Source organism: Periophthalmus magnuspinnatus, chromosome 18, assembly GCF_009829125.3.
Source record: "Periophthalmus magnuspinnatus isolate fPerMag1 chromosome 18, fPerMag1.2.pri, whole genome shotgun sequence".
NCBI lineage: Eukaryota > Metazoa > Chordata > Actinopteri > Gobiiformes > Gobiidae > Periophthalmus > Periophthalmus magnuspinnatus.
This window is the reverse complement of record NC_047143.1, coordinates 3,717,913-3,736,604: the sequence shown is the minus strand read 5'-3', so window position 1 is coordinate 3,736,604 and position 18,692 is coordinate 3,717,913. Positions and strand designations below refer to the sequence as shown.

Below are 18,692 nucleotides of genomic sequence, written 5' to 3'. Positions count from 1 at the left end.
GTTTTTGAGGAGGTAACGACATTATAACATGACTTAAAGCTCACAGGAGTACATTTTGTATAATATGGGACCTTTATGTAATCATATTAAAAGAACCTGTTGATAAAGAAATGATAAAACACACAAAAAAAGCACAGTTTGGAGCATTTACAGCGAAAGGGGGCGGGCGGGATAAGGTGAACAGGAAAAAAGGAGCCGGTTTTATCACAATAGTTGTCGGTTTGTGTCGTCTGGAGCTGAAGCCCTGTTAGACTTTGATCTGTTTTCACGCCAGGTCGTAAAAGTTTCCCCTTCACTGAACATTTCCTGGTGGAGATCAGCCGAACGACAAGGTAAGTCTCATTCATCAACATGCTTTATATTTTTACTATGTCATGCTTTGGTTTTATTTCTACAAGAACAGAGCACAGAATTGGGAAATACTTTAAGGTGTGCGACATTTCCTGCCGGGGAGTGCATCATCTGCTTGTCTCCACGGAAACACATTTAAGTGTTTATATGCAAAATAGTTATGGTTTTTACACATATTAGGCTGTTTTCTGGAGTTGTGTTTTGTTTCATTCTCATATTTAACACACAAACTCTGCATATTTAGGCTGAGTTCATCTCTCAAACTGAAAACACTCTGTTCTACGTTATTTATTTTTTTGGTTTGTTGGTTTGTTTGACCGGGACAGTACAGTTAAACATGTCCACCAAATATTTAAAGTGATGCTCGTGTACATAAGGTTTCTAGGCCTCATCCCTGGTTAGGCTTTTAAAAGGTTTTAGTAAGAAAAAAAAGAAAAAAAACAAGTTAGTAAAAGGCGCACACATAAAAGGCACAGGTAGGAACATGTACATACAGCTGAAACCAGAAGTTTACATACATTATATAGAAAAAAAAAGTAAAAAAAAAAAAAAATCCTCTTATTATTCTGGCATTTAGCAAATAGAAATAATTTTGGTAATCCTAATTGACCTAAAACAGGAAAGGTTTTGTCTGATTTCTTGTTAGAGAGTGAGAAAAAAAAACCTGTAAAAGGCATAGGTAAGAACATGCATAAACATACACTGCCTGGCCAAAAAAAAAGTCGCCACCTGGATTTAACTCAGCGAATAATTTGGGGTTGCTGCAGTTGGTCCGGTCTAGGTTCAGCAGAATGAGGTCAGCTGACACCTGAATATACTGAATGATCAGGTTATTCCATCAATGGATTTGTTCTTCCCTGATGGCATGGGCATATTCCAAGACGACAATGCCAGGATTCATCGGGCTCAGATTGTGACAGAGTGGATCAAGGAGCATGAGACGTCATTTTCACACATGGATTGTCCACCACAGAGTCCAGACCTTAACCCCATTGAGAATCTTTGTGCTGGAGAAGCTTTGAGCAGCGTCAGACTCGACCAGCATCAATGCAACAGGTGAAAAATTTATGCAACACTGGATGGAAATAAATCTTGCAGAAGCGAAATCGAAACTATGCCAGTATTAGAGTGCCTGACCTTTTTTTTGGTGGTGAGTTGTTTTTTTTTGGCCAGGCAGTGTTTTTCATATCTGTCCACTCTACATCCCAGGACAGTTTAGTGTTCACATTGTTGACTTTCCTTGAGCCACTTCCTTGAGTTTTGTGGAAAAATCTCATTTATGTTTCTCAAATATGTGCAGTTTGTTTTTTGGAAATGACCCTTCGGTGATTCTTAACATTTGGGACAATAAAAACACCCTCTCGTCGATTCTTTGTCAATTTTCTGACCGTCAGTGTAAGTATTATGACGTGATGAACCTGTCATAAAGTTATCGGTTGGTGACTTGTTTGTGAGGATTAAATCTAATAAGGGTTGAGCAGTCCTGGTGATTCTGGTTGGTTTTATCATTTGAACCAGTTTATGTTGTGACTCTATAGATTTTAATGTCGCTTTTGCATTTTCCATCTAATTTCTCATCAAATCTCTTGTTAAAATTGTTCTGTTTTTAGGCTAATCTGTTCGACATTTCATCAAAATCATAATAAAAGCATGCACTAAAAGAGGACGGATTATATCAAATGAATATGTTAAATTTGACTGTAAATGAGAGGACAACATTGGTTTGACCTTGGAGATCCCCTTTGCACGATTTAAAGTCTGAAAATGTCATTTGATAATACAGAAAGTGCTCCATTGTGTTTTTACACTCCACACACTTTCACTACAATCACTTGGACCATTTCAGCTCTCAGGTTTGCTCTCAGCTCAGGTTTGTGGAGATGCAAGCCCACTTACAGTCTGTGTAATTGTCATGATCCCTGTTTTATCTGTCTCCCTGGCCGTGTCTCAATTTGCCAAATGCACCCTTTGAAGGGTCCCTTCGAAGTACTCTTCAAAGTGTAGTTTGAAGGTTCCGGTCGAGAATCTGTCCTCCTCACAATAGGTAAATATAACGTTCGAGGTGATTTTTTTCACTCATTTGTAGCTACTTCATAACTTAAACAAAATATACCTTGTGAAAACGTAATAACAGAGACAGAGGAAACAGTATCATTTTTACATTCATAGTCTATAAACCAGAGAACACTGATTAGTTGTACATAAAGTGGGATATTGCAGTTCAATGGTTCGGTATTTTGGCCAGTGGCTACACCACTTTAATAACAGTAGAGGGCGCTGTTTCCCTTCTATGCCGTGCCAGTTCTTTTCATCTGATTATTATAAGGTATTTTCTAGCAGTGCAGTGCTACATCAAGCTAGTGTCTTGATTTACTAACACGAAGGTAAATGACACGTGCCCACGAGGGGCGCAGACGTATGGAATGTACCGGAACTCATGAAGATTTTCGTCTGAGGACTCTCTTCTGTCCTTTCCTCAGAGTCCGTTGCTTCATTGTTCACATTACCTTATCACATTATTAAACTCTTCTGACTTTACGTTTCAGTCTCTTGGTCTTTGACACTTACAATAGAAACAAACATTCTTACATTATTCTTATTGCAGTAATAATTTTTAATGATAAAAATGTCTCTTATTGTCTAGCAATAACTGCACATTCCTTTATTCCATGTAATTCCTTTTTAATCATCAAACACACTGTACAGATCTTTATTCAGATTTAACAGTTTCATATCGCTCTGTTGTAGATGAGGTAAACCAGTACGAACATTTGAATGTGTATTGCGCAACGGACTCCATTTTCTTCTGTTTCTTGCGTAGTCACGGTGCATGATGGGATATAGAAGTGCGTGAAGTGTGCATGGATGCACGCTTCAGTTACGTCCGATCTCCATGGAAACGGTGGAAAGGGAAGGGCAGGTTAGTCGGGTGCATTCAGTAGGGTGTGTTGAAATGGGACAGCCCTTGTCACGCCGGAAATTACGTAACTGCCCTTCAATGCATACTTCCAACGGTGAATCTAAGGCCAGTTTGGCGAATCGGGACACAGCCCCTGTGTGCTCTCCCCCTCCCCTACCTGTCTGAACCTGGAGCTGGGTGGAGTTCCTGGCTTCTCCCGAACATCAGCGCAATTACCTCCACCTGCTGCCGAGTACATGAGGGCTCGGCAGAAGACACTCGGTGCTAGACCGTCCGCGCGTCGAACGTGAATGTTCCAGCTCAGTTTTGTATTTTGTTGCCTGCCTGCTCGTCTCTTACTGGATTTTGCTACTTCCCAGGTTCCTGCTCTCTCGCTCGTTCCTGATCCTGACACTGCCTTATATCTGTCTGAAGGGAGGAGCTAACGACACTGAAACTGTCTCAGTTTTCAGCCTTAACGATCCTATTCAACCCTTGATGGCCTCCTATTGTTCTCTTTGTTGTTTATTTTGGGTCTGAGGATAGAGTTATAGATCGGTGAGAGATTATGTCTAAGCCCACCATTCCTGTTCAAAGATGGATTCGCTTTCCTGACAAAAATATCTTCTTTAACTCTCCTCTCAAACCATTTCTTTTCTTTATTTTTTCTGGCAAAGATCTGAACTTCACTGTCTTCAAAGGAGTGGTTAGTGTCTTTGAGATGGAGATGAACAGCAGACTGTGGCCCTGAGCTGCTCTCTCGATGGTGTTGGTTCATTCTTTTATGGAGTGGTGTTTAGTTTCTCCAGTGTAACGCTCTCTGCACTCTTCACTGAATGAAGTAGACAACATTACTTTGTTTATATCTCAGGGTTTTCTTCTTTGGGTGAACCAGTTTCTATCATAAAGTGTTAGTAGGTTTAAAATAGACAGGAATCTCAAACTGTTTTTCACACACACCCGCTGTGTCAGTTATAGTTACACCTTTCCTTCTAGCTTCAGATTCAATTCAATTCAATTCAATTCAATTCATTTATTTTTGTAACGCCCAAAATCACAACAACAGTTGTCTCGAAGGGCGTTCATGTTTTGGTTGATTCCCTGTTGTCCTGTTTTTTAGCTCTCTTAGATCTATTTTTTCCCGTTTACAGCGCACTATGTTGCTCAGTGCTATATAAAAACATCCATAATGAAAAAAAAAACAAAAAACAAAAACATGCATACTACGGCTTTCGTGTCATCTTTGGGAACATTTCGGGCAAAGCAAAAATATCACCGTGGCGACAATCAGGTAGCAGATCCCCTCGTTGAAAAGTTGCACATTGACAGCAACAAAATCTGGCTTTAATATGGACGAAAGAAAGAAGTAAACCAGGAAAAAGACGGCTGTATCTCTCATGCCTTTGTTCTTGTTACTCTTTTCGATGAAGACCTGAAGGAGCTAAGAAATGGACCCATTCCGGTTCCGGTTCCGGTGCACGCTGCACGCTGTTGATATGCGCTGCGAAAAGTAGCAAAAAAGTTAGATAAACAGGCTGTATCTAACTTCACCATTGCCTAAATCCATCACAGAATCTGTGCCGTCAGATTGGGAAAGTTTTAACTCTCTGTCCTGGATAAAAACTGTGACTCTTCCCGAAGTGCCAGCTAACCGGTAAGCTAATCAGCTGCTAGTGCTTGTTTGGCTAGACAGCAGCTACTGGGCAGCGACACGACTTGAGAACCACGGGAAAGAAACGGGACGACGCACGGACATTGAAACTCACCATGGCCAGCGAGATCAGCCTTGGGCTGAAAACCCTGCACCTCTGAAACAACTTGACGGCCCGTGTGAATGAACTTACAGGGTAAAGGTGTCCATCTCAATCAATGAACATGGAAGATATACAGAAATCACTGCAACGGATGACTGAAGACATCGCTAACATTTCGAAACAGCAGAAACAAATTGTGGAACTAATGTTTGAAATAAAAATGCTAAAGCAACAAAATGAGGAGAAGGACAAAAAAATACTGGCGCTTGAAGAAAGAGTGGCGGATATGGAACAGTACTCACGAATAAATGATGTCGTTATCACCGGACTTAACGCCAAGCCCCGCACCTACGCAAGAGCGGCTGCGACTGCGGAGACGGAGGCGACACAGCCGGACCTGGACTCCATCGAACAACAGGCCATCTCTTTTTTGGACAACAAAGGGATCACTATTTACTCTAGGGACATTGAAGCATGTCACATATTGCCAAGAAGAAACAACCAGACTAAGCCAGCGATCATACTGAGGTTTGTAAACCGAAAGCAAAAAAATGTACTCATGAAACAGGGGAAGAAGTTAAAGGGGACGAATGTGTACCTGAATGATCATTTAACGAAAAGAAATGCAGACATTGCCAGAGAAGCTAGATTTCTAAGAAAACAGAACAAAATCCAGTCAACTTGGACATTTAATTGTAAAGTATTCATTAAACTACTAGGATCTCCAGAGCAAGCCAAAGTTCTGTGGGTAAAGGACATTAGTGACTTGGATAAATTAAAATGAATGTGAAATTTTCAACAATTAATGCACTACATGACTGGGTCAAATAACAACTCATTCTTCGACACGGAGGATGGGATTTGGGAACAAAATGACAATGACGTAATGACAATGACTGTACCCATAATATACTGAATGAGACTGACCCTGATAATAACCTCTTAAGTGCACTGACAGGAAACTGTAAATATCATCATGACTTGAGAGAAAGTATCCTGCCTTATAAAGATAATCAAGCTGAAATGCTATCTATAATACATTTTAATAGTCGGAGTTTAAACGCACATTTCCTTGAAATACAAAATTATCTCCAGCAACTAAATGTATCATTTGACATTATTGCTATTTCTGAAACATGGCTGCGAGATGAATCAAATAATGAATTTATTTTGGACAATTACATAATATATAACACTAAAAGGAAACATAAAAGTGGTGGGGGTGTGGCCATTTATGTCCATCAAAGTCTTAAAAGCAAACAGATTGACAACATGTCAGTAGCAATTGATAACCTTTTCGAATGTATCACTGTTGAAATTGAAATGTGCAAAACTAAGAATTTACGGGTGAGTTGCATTTATAGAGCTCCTGATTCAAATATAGACTCTTTTACTGAAACAGTCAAAGTTATTTTCAAATCCTTATGAGAAAGATCTAATTCTCTGTGGGGACTTCAACATTGATGTGTTGAAAGTGAACTCTCAGAGCCAAATTGAACATTTTGTTAATACAATGTATAGTATGATGCTGCACCCGAAAATAACCAGACCAGCGAGAGTGACTGTACACAGTGCTACATTAATTGATAATTTTTTCACAAATATCATCAATGACAAAATGACTAGTGGAATATTAATCAATGATATTACTGACCACCTACCGATTTTTATGCTTTTTGAGGTTAACATCAAAAAAACATTACAGTATGATACAAACACAGGTAATTATAGAAGGAAAGTGTCAAGTGAATCCATAAATGCTCTCAAGCAAAGTCTTAAGTCTCAAAAATGGGGAAAAACTCTAAACGCAAGTGACGTAGACACTGCATATAATAATTTTATAATCGATTTTAAATCATGTCTTGACCTCCATTGTCCTATGTTAAAAACAAAGCATATCAAACAAAAACAATGTAACTCATGGATGACGAGTGACCTGGTTAACGCCTGTAAAAAGAAAAATATGCTATATAAAAAATTCATTAAGACTAAAACCAAGGAATCTGAAATTAGATACAAAAAGTATCAAAATAAATTAACAGATATAATGAGGAAATGTAAGAAAAACTACTATAGGACTTTGCTTGACAGCAACAAAAACAATATTAAAGGTTTCTGGAAAGTATTAAATGAGATCATTGGTGCAAGGCCAAAAAACAATTGCATTGCTGAATATTATAAACACAATGATAAGACAATCGTAAACATGCAAGAAGTGGCTGAAGGATTCAATAAGTACTTTGTCGAGATTGGGCCAGAACTTGCCAAATCAATTCAACCGTCGAGCAATACCCAGGGTGGACAAGCTGCTTCCTGCAGAAATCTAAACTCGAGTTCCTTTTTCCTCAGCCCTGTCGATGAGCTGGAGATCCTGCAGGTTGTGGGTCAGTTCAAGGGCAAAAAATCACAGGACTGTGATGGCTTGGATATGAGCTTAATTAAACACGTCATACATGAAATTGTTAAACCATTAAAACACATTTGTAACTTGTCTTTTGTAACCGCTAGAGTCCCATCAAAAATGAAAATTGCAAAAGTACTGCCAATATTTAAAAATGGTGACAAACATTCTTTTGTTAATTACAGACCTATCTCTCTGCTGCCTCAGCTATCAAAAATTCTTGAAATACTTTTCAGTGATAGACTCAACAACTATATCAATAAAAACAATCTTCTACACGAAAGCCAATACGGCTTTAGAGAAAACCGTTCCACTTCACTTGCAATGATCGACTTGGTTGAGGAGGTGAGCAATTGTATAGAAAAAAATAAATATGCTCTTGCAATTTTTATTGACCTAAAAAAGGCATTTGATACGATTGATCACTTGATCTTAATCCATAAATTAGAAAAAAATGGAATACGTGGCAACCCACTGCATTGGCTCATATCTTATCTATCAAACAGAATGCAATTTGTCCAGATGGGCGAGTATTCTTCCACTCTGAGGCACATCACTTGCGGTGTGCCTCAGGGTTCTATACTTGGCCCAATTCTCTTCCTACTATATATCAATGACCTGTGTTCGATCTCCAAAAAGCTTAAATTGGTGCTCTTTGCCGATGACACTACAATTCTGTGCTCTGGGAAAAACTTGCAACAGTTGATGGAAGAGGTCTCCAGGGAAATGAATAAACTAAAAGAATGGTTTGACTGTAATAAATTGTCGCTAAATCTGAAAAAAACTAAATTCATGGTACTTGGTAACAAAAAAATTGACACTGAACTCAAGATGACTATAAATAATGAAATCATTGAATGTGTGAGTGAACATAATTTCCTTGGAGTTATTCTTGACCATAAACTTTGCTGGAAGCCTCAATTAACTGCAGTAAAAAACAAGATGGCCAAATCCATCGCAATTATGAGGAAATCTAAATGTTTGCTGGATGAAAGAGCACTTTATACTGTATATTGTACATTAATATTGCCTTATCTTAACTACTGTATAGAGGTGTGGGGAAATACTTATAAAACAAATATTAATATTATATCCATTCTTCAAAAAAAGGCGATACGGATAATTCATAATGCTGGGTACAGGGAACATACAAACCCTCTGTTTCTTAAGTCAAAAATAATTAAATTTGAAGATCTAATCAAATTCAAAACTCTACAAATTGTATATAAAGCACGGTACAATCTGCTCCCAAATAATATCCAAGGCATGTTTCAAATTAGAGATAATAAATACAATCTGAGGGGACAAATGAATCTTAGGAAACAGTGTGTTCGTACTACCCTAAAAAGTATGTTCATTACCCGACGTGGAGTTGATCTTTGGAATGAATTGGAAGAAAATTTAAAATGTAGTAACTCTCTAGTAAACTTCAAACGACTATACAGATTAAATATATTCAAAAACTATGCTACTAAAGAAGGATCATAGTAAAACTATGAATGCTCATCATTTTGTTGGTTGTTAATAATTCTGTCATTCATTATCTACTGCTGCAATGTACTTTGTATGAACTGTAATTTAGCGAGTCTTTACTCTACGTACACATTAGGCGCACACATTACATGCATGCACATGCACACCCGGTGTGTATGTGCATGTGTTTGAATGATACACACATACACTTTACTTGCATACACATGCACATGCACACCCGGTGTGTGTGTGTGCATGTGTATGGATGTTGTACACGTACACACTACATACATACACACACACATACACACGCACAGATGGTGAAGGAATGTATCTATGTTTGCTACTGCAATGTAATCTAAATGGTGTTACTTAGTTAAATATGGGGGGTAAGCGCACACAAGTATTTTACTTCTGCTTACTCCTTTTGAGCACAAACTTTTGTACAAAACTTGGGATCTGGGTGTACACTGTTTTGTTTTTGTTTGTTTTTATTATGTCTGCTCAAATAAATAATATTCATTCATTCATTCATTCAAGGTGGATTTCAATGGAGCAGCAGATCCTGACGCTCCTGTTCTCTGCTCTCATGTGCTCAGTGAACGCACGCCTTGAAGGGTAAGAGCGCCCTCTGCTGTCCAGTCCAGGAACACTGTGGTAGGCAATATCAACTATCAACTCTATAGATTTTTTTGAAGTAGCATTTAGCATAATAGCATTTAATAGTATTATCTGAGGTTTATTTCACTCTAAGGAAGTGAAATAAGCCACAAAAGTGCAGAATTGTCACTTTTAATGTCACTATTTGTATTTATTTAATTAGGACAATGCATGTTAAAGCTGCCATGTGTACGTTTTTAACCTCCTGAGACCTGGTGTCCTCATCTGTGGACAACACATTTTGGATTGTTTAGGCCACAGTGCAAATTTTTAGAAGAACAGCAACAAGAACATGTTCAATTTTGAATATTTCTAAGAGTTTAGAATATTATTTTTTTTGTTTATTTTTATTTTATTTTTTTTTATTTAATTATTTTTATTTAATTATTTTATTTTTATTTGTTTTTATTATTATTTTTATTGTATTTGTATTTTATTTTTTATTTACTTATTTTTTTTATTATTTTATTTGATTAAAGCTCGGGTCTCAGGAGGTTAAACCAGTAGATGGCAGAAGTGAAACCTGCCCCTCCCTCCCTCACAGACATGATACGACATGAACGTGAACACATCATTACTTTGAAGTTTACTTTTCCATTTTAATTCTTAACCTGTTCTTAAATTATATACTACGATACGAGAGTCAAATGTTTAGTGAGTTACGGTGGTTTTCTTTTTTGGACTGACAGCCATTTTGTATTCCAGGCCTTCATTACAGCTCCCTGCGCGCTCCCCCGTCCAGAGGAGTCCAGGTAAAGATCCTTTGATACACCAGGAGTCTATAGGCCAAAAAGTGCGGACACACACTTCCTGCTCGGTTCTTTGTGTATTAGAAATGTCGTGTCACGCTAAAATAAATCAATATTTAAACACCAGGGAAACACAGCCTGATGGTTTTAGACGATCTGAAAACTCACAAAACTATAGAACATGGATTTAAACACGACATCTTACGAGCATGTTATCAATCTGAGTGTTCGGGGTTTAAGAGTTTGATTTTCAACAAAAAGGTGAGAGTGATTAGCTGAAACTGTTGGCTAATGCTAGCTAGCTTGTGATTGTAATTTGATCTTTGAGAGACTTATTAAACAACACAAATCTCCTAAACTCATTCAGTTCCTTCTGGTCACATTGTGTGAAGCCAAACCACAGCTTAAAGTCTAACTTGAGTAACAGAATTTCAGACAGAGCAGTGCCTCCAGTTAGCATCACACCCCCAGGGAATGTGGATGACATCAGCTGGAAAGTATACATTTCTTAACAATAAAACACCTGTAATTGTACAAGTGCAAAAGTGACGTTTACTATCCTGGATCAGCGTGTCAGGGGCAGTGGGAGGTGATTATGCAGGGACTCCCAGACTTCTCCCACCCCAGACACTTCCTCCAGCTCCTCCAGTGGCGTGGCTCAAGTCGTTCCCAGACCAGCCATGAGAGATAGTCCCTCCTGTTCTGGGTCTTTTGCAGGGCCTCCTCCTGGTGGGACATGCTTGGGACACCTCTCCAGGGAGGCATCCAGGTGCTAATCGATTAGCTCCTGACTAATCGATTAACTGAAAGAGTAATAGCTAGATTAAATATAGTCAAGCTAACGACTAGCATGATTGGTGCAGGTGGCAAATGACTCACTGGGAGATGACAGAGAGAAAATAACTGTCTAAATGGAATTACAATGTCATTTCATATTTCACTATTTTTGTCTCCCTCAGAATTCGTTCATGTCACACTGGACCGTAACACAGCCCACAGGCGCCTCCTAGTGTCCGAGAACAACCGCACGGCCACATTGGTTCGAGAAACGCAGCCGTACCCAGACCACCCGGAACGCTACCAACGTTACCATCAAATCCTGGGCTCCGCGGATCTGCGTGGGCGATGCTACTTCGAGGTGGAGTGGAAAGACTGGGTTGACATCGCAATGACTTACAAACTCAATCATTTTGGAAAGTATTCTCAGGCTGTATTCGGCGACGACAGCTATTCCTGGAGTCTGCGGATTTACGACGGACACTTCTACGTTTGTCATGGCAACGTTCAAGAGCCAATCAGACGCATCTCTACGGGTCTTGTTGGGTTTTCTGCTGGAAATGTGGGCGTGGGTTCTGCAGGGTTTATCTCAGGCGTAGTGGGCATTTACCTGGACTACGAAGAAGGGATTCTATCTTTTTATGAGATTCTTGATGAAGGAAGAGCGTCCCATCTCCACACTTTTAGGGAGAAGTTCACCCAGCCCTTGTTTCCTGGTTTTGGGGTGTGGATCGTGTTTGCTCAGAGATCGGTCGGGAACTCGGTCTCCCTGGTAACACCGCGGCTTTCTCAAAAGATGATGCCTGCATGGAAGCGAGCTAAGGAACCTGAACCTGTCCCTGAGGAGTTTTTTGAACCTGCCCCTCTTCAACTTTTCTCTATCAGCTCTGTTTTAATTCTTCTTCTTTTCATGTGTGCATTCAGTGTCTTCCCATGGCACTTAATATTTTAAAGTGTTGGTTGTTATCAGATTCTAAAATGTGATTCTACTGCCAGATTTTGCTTAATTAGAGAGGGACTATTATGCGATTTGTATTATTTTTATCAATTTCTCTCATCAAAAACATGTCTGAATTGGTTTCCGGTGTCATCCATGCACGTTTGAGTATTTTACTGATCTCTCCCAGGCCCTATTTGGACCCTCCTGATGGTTAGCTGCAAGATTCTGTACGAGGCTCCGCCCACAAGTCCACGTCACCCATGCTCCCACACGACAATTCTCCATTAATATACAAAAACCTGCCACAAAACTGTACACGGGAACTTGACAAACCTGGTGTGATGTGCAGTAGTTTCATTAGCGAGATGCAGCTGACTGTGTTGTGATAGCGCTCTGAAGGGGGAGCGACTTAAGGCGGAGAGCATCAGAAACGAAAGTGAAACTTATAAAACATGTTAATACATAGTTTTATTTCATTTATCTTTATTTACATAGTGAGAGCCCAGAGAGAGCATTCAGACTGCCCTTCTCATGGGTCTCCCGTTTAAAATACAGAAAAATACAAACAAACAAAACAATTAACTGCATAAGTCCATTTAAAATACTAAAAACAGGAGCAGGTGTGATTATAAATGTTTATCACCAGATTATTAAAGTGCATTAGTCGTGAGATCTTGTATTAAAAGTTCTCGTATCAAAATTTAACAAACAAGTGAGATGTTGAGTCAGTATCAAGTAGTGCCTTATTAAAAAAACAACAAAAATATAATAATAATGTATACAGTGTTGTGTAGCGATGGCCAACCTCCTTTTTCATAGACTGTACAGAGGTTTAAAGTTTAATGAAATAAAATTTTAGTTTCTGTAATAAAAAGATAAATTCAATGTTAAATGGTTACAAAATTCTGAGATATATATGTATTTTACAAGATACATTTTCATTAAGCCAAAACCCAAGATATTGTGCCATTTAATGTATAAAGATTTGTAGCTTACATGTTTGTTTGTTTTTAGGGTTTTTTTTTTTTTTTTTTTTTGCATTTATTTATTTGCATTCAATGATAATTTAAGATTTTCAAGAGAATTTTGGATCCCATTAAAATTGTGTTGCAATTTTTTAAGTGCCTGATCAGCAGAGGGAGCACTTCCATACAAAACTGCATCATCTGCATATAAATGTATGAGGCTTTTTCTTAAATTGCAACCAATCAAAGTAATAAAGATAATAAAAAGTAGCGGGCCTAAAATTGAGCCTTGCGGCACTCCTTTGCTTAAAGTAAAAAAATTTAAAATAAAATAATTTAAACCAAAACAATAAAAGGTAACATGGTGATCTCAATGTTACGTGTTATCAGTTAATACCTCGTAGAAGTAAATTACCTGATATTTAAACAACAATCTTAATTTAACAAAAATCTGCAGAACCCAGCAATCATTTCAAGGTTGTGTTCACTTTCATTTCATTACCTCATTATGTCAAATGAATGACAAAGGTCTGTGTAACTCTAAACACTTTGACAAAACTTTACAAAAATGTGTGGGTCTGTAACCATATTCTGTTTTTCCTGATTTGAGATGGCTGTGATTCACTGGTGGATTAACCAATCAGAAAAATGCATGGTCCATTTGTATCAAAACAAACTTCGCAGCTTTTGGGAACTCAAATCTAAAACAGACAAAAGTATATTTTCATCATAAAAAAAAACAACAAAAAAAACAAAAAAGAAAAACATAACCACAACCTCTAACAGCATTCTGCAAAAGCATAAAGACAGTAATAGGATTATAGTCAGTGAATAATATGTAAATAAAACATAGCATTACTGTCTCTTAAAAATAAATCATGTTTTCAGTGTCACTTGGACAGTTTTCGTGCTCTGTGCAGAAAGAGCAGTGGTAACATGAGGCTACTGGGGAGAGAAAACCAATAAGAACAAACTGACACCAAGCATCTTATTTCCACATCTAAGGCTGGGAAAAGGGCCATAATGTTAGCTAAAAACATGATTATACACCTTAACAACAGAGCTCCCAGGGTGGTCAGCATGGTGTTGAAAGCCATACGCTTTGATTTGTCTAAAGCTCTTCTGTCCCCGCCCACTTCACCCGGTCGTGGACGAATGAGAACGCAGAGGACAGAGACAGTACAGAAACACACAACAGGAATGGACAGAACTGGCTGTAATACAACATAAAAAAACAGGAAGATGTATGATCCGGTAAAATATGCAACGATTGCAAGGACAAAGCTAATCACCCATGTGCAGCCAATGATAATATTTCTAAGTTTGACTCCACCTCTTTTCTTTAAATGCAGATATTTGATTGGATGAACCACGGCCAGGTAGCGGTCCACACAGGTGAGGCTGTGGAAAATTATCTGCCCTGTTACAGTCACCGAGGCAAGAGTTTCTCCAATTAACAAAACATTAGATTTTGCAGAGAAGTACCCACTGCGGTAAACATACGCAGCTACAATACTTAAAATCTCCATGATGATCAGGTTCAGGGTGAAGACTTCAAAGTTGCTTGTAGCTGAAGTTTTGGATGTGAATTGTCGAAAGCCCACGACCAAAATGAAAATGAAAAGTGGGATAAACAGTGTGTAAACATAAACAAAAACCATGAACAGATTCACCGCCTGTGCGCTGCATTCTGCCTCTGATTGATTGGTGAACATTTTCCTCCGAGCTGGTGAGAGGAGAAAATAAAACAAACACAAAAAATGAGCCTTTTTATATATAAAACATGAAACAAAACCAAAACTGTGATTTAAAAACACATAAAACACATTTTTTGTAAACCAGACACATAGTGAAGACAATTTTTTATTAATTCGTCACAAGAAAATTGTTTTTAAACCAAAATGTAAGAGTGACTAACCTGGACGCAGAGTGTTGAGCTGGTTCCCTGGAGTCTGAGTGCTGGTAAATGGGGCTTTCTGTGTAAAGTTTTGCATAAAAACTTGGGCTGGGCACATTAAAGCACATCACATTTATTTTGTTGCGCACAGGTCACATGTCAAAAACACATTAGAGAAAAAACATACGCACACATTTGTCCCTCTCTCTGTCCACTCAGCACATACAGTGGGACAAAGAAGTATTGATTCAGCCACCAATTGTGCAAGTTCTCCCACTTAAAAAGATGAGAGGCCTGTAATTTACATCATAGCTTCACTTCAACTATGAGAGACAGAATGTGGGGAAAGAATCCAGGAAATCACATTGTAGGATGTTTAAAGAATTAATTGATAACTTCCTTGGTAGAATAAGTATTTAGTCACCTACAAACAAGCAGGATTTGTGTCTCTCACAGACCTGTAACTTCTTCTTTAAGAGGCTCCTCCGTCCTCCACTCCTTACCTGTATTAATGGCTCCTGTTTGAACTCGTTATCAGTATAAAAGACACCTGTCCACAACCTCAAACAGTCAGACTCCAAACTCCACTATGGACAAGACCATAGAGCAAAGGAACCACAAACAAAACTGTCGACCTGCACCAGGCCCCGAACACTCGATCTGCAACAGGTGCAGCTTGTGTGAAGAAATCAACTGTGGGAGCAATTATTAGAAAATGGAAGACGTACGAGACACTGATAATCTCCCTCGATCTGGGGCCCCACGCAAGATCTCACCCCGTGGGGTCAAAATGACACAAGAACAGTGAGCAAAAATCCTAGAACCACACGGGGCGACCTAGTGAATGACCTGCAGAGAGCTGGGACCAAAGTAACAAAGGGACCATCAGTGACACACTACACCACCAGGGACTCAAATCCTGCAGTGCCAGACGTGTCCCACTGCTTAAGACAGGACATGTCCAGGCCCGTCTGAAGTTTGATAGAAGCATTTGGATGATCCAGAAGAGGATTGGGAGAATGTCATATGGTCAGATGAAACAAAAATACAACTTTTTGCTAAGAGTTGCATCCAAAGAAAACCACACTTACTGTGAATCATGGGGGTGGAAACATCATGCTTTGGGGCTGTTTTTCTGCAAAGGGACCAGGACGACTGATCCATGGAAAGGAAAGAATGAATGGGGCCATGTATCATGACATTTTGAGTGAAAACCTCCTTCCCTCAGCAGGAGCATTGAAGATGAAACATGGCTGGGTCTTTCAGCATGACAATGATCCCAAACACACCGCCCAGGCAACAAAGGAGTGGATTTGTAAGAAGCATTTCAAGGTTCTGGAGTGGCCTAGCCAGTCCGTGTTGCTCAGCGACATTCCCAAAGCATCCCTGCTCTAGAGGAGATCTGCATGAAGGAATGAGCCAAACTACCAGCAACAGTGAAAACCTTGTGGAGACTTACAGAAAACGTTTGACCTCTGTCATTGCCAACAAAGAACATATAACAAAGTATTGACATGAACTTTTGTTATTGACTAAATACTTATTTTTGACCATAATTTGATTCTGGATTTTTTTTTCTCATTCTGTTTCTCATAGATGAAGTTTACCTATGATGAAAATAACAGGTCTCTCTCGTCTTTTTAAGTGTGAGAATTTGCACAATTTGTGGCTGACTAAACACTTTTTTGCCCCACTGTACGTACATATCTTATCCAAGTCAAACCAGCACAACATTGGGTGAATACTATAGTGTATTTAGGCCTAAAAGGTCAAAAACCTGTATTATATTGTTTGCACTCAGCACTAGGTCCTGGGACCTTTTGTCACCTCCAGGTGACAAAAGTGGGCGTAACTGTTTACAGTGTAGTGCTCCATATCTGAGCACGCTGGAGTCTTGAATGACTGGAAAAATCACTGGATGACAAAGATTTTATGTATTTTTCTTGTGTTGTATGGTCAGTTTGGACACAAACTGACCATACAACACATATGATAACTCTGATAACTCTTCCTCCATTGAACTCCTTGAACTCTTCCATGGGCACCTGGACATACACAGACTGGTTTGTTGTATACTTGTGCTTTTTCCCACTGTTCCTCCGTCTCATCTTTATTGGCATTAATGGTGATTCTTCGGGTGTTAGCATTAGCCGCTCTGATGTCGTTACCCTCCACGTGTTGGTAATAGAGATGTTGACAACTGCAACACTGTTCATGTCCGGACTCCACGCTCGAAGGGTCTGATGGTTAACACAGGAATCACCTCAGTGTGAGCAGATGTATTTCCACTGCCTCACCTGCAGGGAGCGCTACATGGCCGTGAATCATTCAATCACGTACTTCTGTTTAAAAAAAAAAAAAAAAGCCGAGTCACCATAAGGAACATCAGCATTGGGGTCACTTGGGTGTTAAGTTTTATTTAGGTTGTAGTTAGGGCTGTTATCCCTGATTTTTGGACCTAAATGATTAGAAATCCTGAGCATGAATCTGACAATATTGTATGGACTTAAAAACAGCACAGAAGATCTTCAGATTTCTAACTTTCAACGTCAATAATTGGGAAAATTCAAACAGAGGGATTTCTTTCTTCCTTGTAAACAGGATACATTGAACACATCTGATTAAGCTACAGTACAACTCCAGGGAACTGTTATAAAATGGTTAAAAGCAAAGACCCATTCCAAATCAATCAAAGATTTTAACTCATTTTTGTAAGATTTTTGTCATTGTGGGGGACAATATGGACTGCCATGTCTGGATCGGTTTATCGTTACATTCAGCTCATCGAAAAAGCATCAGTGCATAGAAAACAAACCAATGTTCGTGCCCAGATCTGCTTACGAGGTTCATTAGATTTTTATGTAAATCTCTACACAGAAAGCCCCATTTAGCAGTGACCAAACTCCAGGTGAACAGCTCAACACCCTGCGCTCCATCCAGGTCAGTCATCACTTATTTCTTGTTTCTAAACGATTTTTGGTTACTGTCTTCTCAAGTCTTCACAGTTTGGATTGGGTTTACAAACGACTGCTAACATGTTAAAAGCTCAAAGATGAAGATTAGTTTTATTTATTTTTGTATGTCTTTTAAATTTTGAAAACTTGAATATGTAGTATGCCTATGTGCTTGAGTTATGTGTCGAGATGATGGTTCAGTGATACAATGATCTTAATGACTGTGGGACAGCAGAATTCTAATAAAACTATAAGAATCAAATCCTATGGATTCTTCCTGTCTGAAGGGGGAGCTTCACAAACATCACTAAAAGCAGAAATCGTTGGTTTATGTCTCACACCAGGTAAAGGATAAGCATTATATGAACATTAGAGGTCAAATTATAACATTAAATCAAACAGCTATCCATCCCTCCATTTTCCTCTGGGGCTGGATCATGGGGGCAGCAGTCTAAGCAGGGACTCATAGACTTCCCACACTCCAGACACTTCCTCCACCTCCTCCGGTGGAACCCAAGACGTTCCCAGGCCAGAGACATAGTCCCTCTAGAGTGTCCAGGGTTTTCCCCGGGGTCTCTTCTGGGTGGGACATGCCCAGAACTCCCTACTGTACTTAAATATGTGGGACTCCTGAGGCAGTGGACAGGTGCCGATGGGCCAAGCGTGCTGCAGCTCAAGTGGTTGCAGAGGCAAAAACTCAGGGTTGGAAGGAGTTCAGGGAGGAGTTCAGGGAGGCAATGGTAGAGGACAATTCGTTGGCTTCAAAGAAATTCTGGCAAATTGTACATCGTGTAAGGATCACCAACACTGTTCACAGTGCAGATGGAGAGCTGCAGACCTGATGTGGATGTTATTGGACTGTGGAAGGAATA

At 39.2% G+C, this 18,692-nt stretch overlaps 1 protein-coding gene across 1 annotated transcript; it reads left to right on the top strand.

The window, feature by feature from the left end:
• The first annotated feature begins 313 nt into the window (after nucleotides 1-313).
• Nucleotides 314-12,016, top strand: LOC129457134 (stonustoxin subunit alpha-like). The gene is made up of 4 exons (XM_055229223.1): nucleotides 314-332; nucleotides 9,419-9,496; nucleotides 10,244-10,290; nucleotides 11,247-12,016. Exons 2-4 carry the CDS (start codon nucleotides 9,429-9,431, stop codon nucleotides 12,014-12,016), a joined length of 885 nt encoding a protein of 294 aa, XP_055085198.1. The 5' UTR covers nucleotides 314-332; nucleotides 9,419-9,428.
• Nucleotides 12,017-18,692: the final 6,676 nt, after the last annotated feature.

Bases quoted from the DNA above. Each gene is read 5' to 3' on its own strand.
- LOC129457134 (XM_055229223.1), top strand. From the start codon at position 9,429: ATGGAGCAGCAGATCCTGACGCTCCTGTTCTCTGCTCTCATGTGCTCA. The intron at 9,497-10,243 runs GTAAGAGCGCCC...TTTGTATTCCAG, and splicing joins GTGAACGCACGCCTTGAAGG to GCCTTCATTACAGCTCCCTG. The intron at 10,291-11,246 runs GTAAAGATCCTT...TGTCTCCCTCAG, and splicing joins CCCCGTCCAGAGGAGTCCAG to AATTCGTTCATGTCACACTG.